Source organism: Lactuca serriola, chromosome 5, assembly GCF_051521515.1.
Source record: "Lactuca serriola cultivar US96UC23 chromosome 5, Lser_US96UC23_V15, whole genome shotgun sequence".
NCBI lineage: Eukaryota > Viridiplantae > Streptophyta > Magnoliopsida > Asterales > Asteraceae > Lactuca > Lactuca serriola.
In genome coordinates, this window is record NC_136412.1 from 353,710,645 (window position 1) to 353,714,841 (window position 4,197).

The 4,197-nt window shown below is 32.4% G+C and overlaps 1 protein-coding gene across 1 annotated transcript; it reads left to right on the forward strand.

Moving 5' to 3' along the window:
- The first annotated feature begins 222 nt into the window (after nucleotides 1–222).
- Nucleotides 223–2,668, forward strand: LOC145051133 (isoleucine--tRNA ligase, chloroplastic/mitochondrial-like). The gene is made up of 9 exons (XM_078999263.1): nucleotides 223–228; nucleotides 302–371; nucleotides 700–812; nucleotides 898–966; nucleotides 1,085–1,192; nucleotides 1,349–1,493; nucleotides 1,632–1,863; nucleotides 1,981–2,105; nucleotides 2,547–2,668. Exons 1-9 carry the CDS (start codon nucleotides 223–225, stop codon nucleotides 2,666–2,668), a joined length of 990 nt encoding a protein of 329 aa, XP_078855389.1.
- Nucleotides 2,669–4,197: the final 1,529 nt, after the last annotated feature.

Below are 4,197 nucleotides of genomic sequence, written 5' to 3' on the forward strand. Positions count from 1 at the left end.
ACTTGCATTAAACAAGATCATAAAGGATATTATTAACTGATATAAGGTATGATTTGATGTGGTTGTCTTCACTTATTGAAGGATAGAAGTGTAATTTTTTCCATCTTCCATGATTTTTGTGCTATATCCAAATCCTTTTATAGTGATAATGCAAAAGGCTATCCTAGAAAATGATTTTAGTCAAGTTTTATGTGTGAAAATGTGCTATATAGTATAAATACTATGCAAGTATGCATATGATGAATGTGTATGAGTGTATCTAAACTTCTATTATTTATTTATTTATTTATTTTTTTGACAGCTTCTTCAAAACTGTAAAGTGCATTACATTCCTGGATGGGATTGCCATGGTCTACCCATTGAGTTGAAAGGTAAGTGATAGTTTGTTGCTTCTTCTTCCATTAAATAATCTTTTAACTTAAGTCATATTTATATATCTTCTGTTTTTCTTTATGTTAATATGATAATTTGGTCATTTACTGAAAAAGAAGAACAAGGATGAATAGTTAAATCCGTTAACCAAGGAATCTGAAGGATTCCAACGTAATGGTAATGGAATTCCATCCATTTGGCAACCCTGGAATGGAATCTCGAATTCCAATTCCATCAGATTAATGCAATTCAATAATAAAACTGAATAATCTTTTAAAGCTTATATTAATTAAGACTTAAGAGTAATTTTCTGTTGAACTATCTTAGTATTGCATTCATTGGATCAAGATGCCAGAAACGGATTGACACCAATAAAATTAAGAGCAAAATCAGCTAAATTTGCTAAAGCAACAGTCAAGGCACAAATGGCATCATTCAAGGTCAATTTATTATAATTCTTTATTAGTATTATTAAGAAAAAAAAGATAACATTAAACATATATAATATATAATATATGTCTACAGAGATTTGGAGTATGGGCAGATTGGGATCATCCTTATCTCACTCTTGATCCAGAATATGAAGCTGCTCAGGTACTGATGCCAAATTATTATTATTATTATTATTATTATTATTATTATTATTATTATTATTATTATTATTATTATTATTATTATTATTTTTATTATTTAATTGTTTTGTTTTTTCTAGATTGAAGTGTTTGGGCAAATGGTTTTCAAAAGGTACATATACAGACGGAGAAAGCCAGTGCACTGGAGTCATTCATCACGCACTGCTCTTGCAGAGGCTGAATTAGAGGTAAACAGATAAGATTATAATTAAAAATAAATAAATAAATAAGATTTTAGTTAATTTCAAGAAAACAAAATTATAATTTAATTCATATCATGAAATATTTACTAAAAATAGGATACATATATAGAGTGTCTTATTTTCCTTGGAAGTTTCTTGCAGTATCCTGAAGTCCATGTTTCAAAGAGCATGTATGCAATTTTCAAATTACTAACTACTCCAACTAAAGATGGATTACTTGATGAATTTCCCAAATTGTCCCTTGCAATTTGGACCACAACTCCTTGGACTATTCCTGCAAATGCTGGTATGTGTCCACCTTCATAATTCATATATCATGTATCATGTGAGTTTTTCTTTTTCTTTTTCTTTCTTTCCTTAAACAACTTTTATGTAATTAGTTGTTTATCTGTAATAGTGTAATTTTTCTTCTTTCTTTTTTTAGCTGTTGCAGTGAATTCCAAGCTCCAGTATGCCATTGTTGAAGTGCAATCACCTTCACCTGATGTTACTTCATCTTCTGAAGATGGAAAGAAGAGAATTGGTAGTGTTTTGAAAGGCTCTAAGATACCATTTTTCATTGTTGCACTTGACCTTTTGTCAACACTGGAATCCAAATGGAATGTGAAACTTGCTGTTAAGAAAACAGTTTTCGGTTCAGATCTTGAAAATTGCAGGTATACTTAGGTAGGAATGGAATCATTCATTCCGATTCCATCCAACCAACAAGTCTCATAGTTTCATGTTTTTATCAAGACTTACTTTTTTTTTCTGAAATTACTTATTTTGAACAGATATGCACATCCAATAAATGGGGAAGAATGTCCAGTTGTGATTGGAGGAGATTACATCACAACAGAATCAGGAACAGGACTTGTCCATACTGCCCCTGGACATGGACAAGATGATTATTTTATAGGTTTGGGCTGTTACAGGGGGTAGTGATGGGATTGCAAATACCAACTCGGTTTGAGTTCTATTTTGCATCCATCTCTGATTTGAGTTCACCTCTTCAACGACTGAAGAATCCATCTCTTCATTTTAATCCATCGCAGCTCCCTGTGACACACTTACCAACTCGGTTCACCTCTTTGCTTGGTAAATATATATTTGCATCTTTGTTTTTTCTATTTGTTAGTATTGATCATCTATTTTTATTGTGTTTCTTTTTTGAATCAGTTGTAAGTTACCCTGTCTGAGTACATATAAATAGAAGGAAGATGTCCCAATGTGGATGCCATCCAGGTGTTTGTTGAAAGTCCCAAGTGAAATTTGTTGTTATTTTAGACATCGTATAGTAGCTAAGTTCAATGGAAAATCTATTTTATTGAGTAAGTTGTATGAGTTTTTTTGATGAAAGGTTTAGATTTTGTTGATGTCATAGCTAAACTAATTATGTTCTCTTTCTCCTTCTCCATTTACAGAATCAATGATGGGTTTGGGGAAAACCCTGTGAAACAGCCATTTGAATGTGATGATTAGGTTCGGTTGTGATGGAGACAGGTTGGTTTTCTGACATTGCATGGAGCCAATTTTGGAGTAGCGAAATGTAAGAACAATCGGATTCAAAGCAATCCAAAACCGAATATAACTGGTTGTCCATGGTGAGTGAGCCCAGTTATTGAGATCAGTGGAACCCTAAACTGATGGGCTACGTATGAAGTGTTTAATCTATTTACAACTAAATAGAGTAAAGTCAAATGCTTTGACCACAGAAAATGGTGGAAGTGTTGGCTTATCATCTATAATTGAAGTTGATGTTAAGTCAGTAGTAACAATGGCAAGAGGAACTACTTACAAGTAAGCCTTTCTTATAGATTTTTACCATTAATTTTTAAGGATAGCAGCTTACTTCTAACTAAAATTTGCATTTCTTTTATCATTAATCATTTTTTTTGTTAGGGATGGGCCTTTATTGATGGTTGCATGTGGTAGAGATACTATATCAATTGCTAGCTATGTAAAAAGATTAGCATCTGAAAATGTATTTGCTGTTCAGGTGAGTCAACTCGAATCCTTTCTCCTCACATTAATCAGTCAAATAAACTTTTTTATGAAAATCTCTTTTTAATTTAATATTTTTAAGATTTGGTAATTGGGTTTCAGATTCAACATCCAAGAAAACAAGTGAGTAGGTTTGACTTGGTGTACAATTGACTATTTGTTTGATCTGCCTCGACTCTTGAGTAAGTTCTGAATGGGAATAATGATGTCTGTCTATACATAAAGTCTTTCTTTTATGGTCCAAATGACTTGTGAGTAAATGACCATTGTACCCTTCTGTTTAGAAACAAGGTAGAATAACAAGTGATTGTTTATTTGATATGTCTAGGGTAAGTTCTGAATGGGTAAATGATGTATGTCTGTAGTATGTGCTGTATACAGAAAGTCTTTCTTTTTTGGTCTGAATGAATTAAACAGAGTTGTATGATTATTTGTTAGTTTTATAGGAATGTATAACCCATGTTAGCAATGTATTATTTTTGTTTAACATTTGAATGATTCTTTGTATGACATTACAATTTGTGTAATTTATTTTATTTTTTGAGTATGAAATTTTATTTTATATTATGCAATGGATTGTATTTTTTGTATATGGTATTTTATTTCTATTATGAGAAATTAAATGCAAATTTAATTTAAAAATTAATAAATATATAAATTTATTTTTTTTAAACATTTAAATTTACGATACGCAAAAATGTGTGTCATCTTCATTTATGACATGGCCTTTCTTGACAGGGGCTTTCTTGATACGCATTGCGTGTCATTAACACGCGCGTCGTAAGGTTACGACACGCGAATGCGTGTCATCTTCCTTTATGACAGGGCCTTCCTTGATACGCATTGCGTGTCGTAAACGCGCGTCGTAATTGCGCGTCGTAAATGAGCGTCGTAAATGCGCGTCGTCTATAGACGACGCGCAAAAGCGCGTCGTCTCTCTTTATGACAGGGCCTTCCTTGACACGCATTTGCGCGTCGTCTGAGCCTTTTACGACGCGCAATGAGCG

Bases quoted from the DNA above. Each gene is read 5' to 3' on its own strand.
- LOC145051133 (XM_078999263.1), top strand. The intron at 1,864-1,980 runs GTATACTTAGGT...TATTTTGAACAG, and splicing joins TCAGATCTTGAAAATTGCAG to ATATGCACATCCAATAAATG. The intron at 2,106-2,546 runs GTTTGGGCTGTT...TTTTGATGAAAG, and splicing joins ACAAGATGATTATTTTATAG to GTTTAGATTTTGTTGATGTC.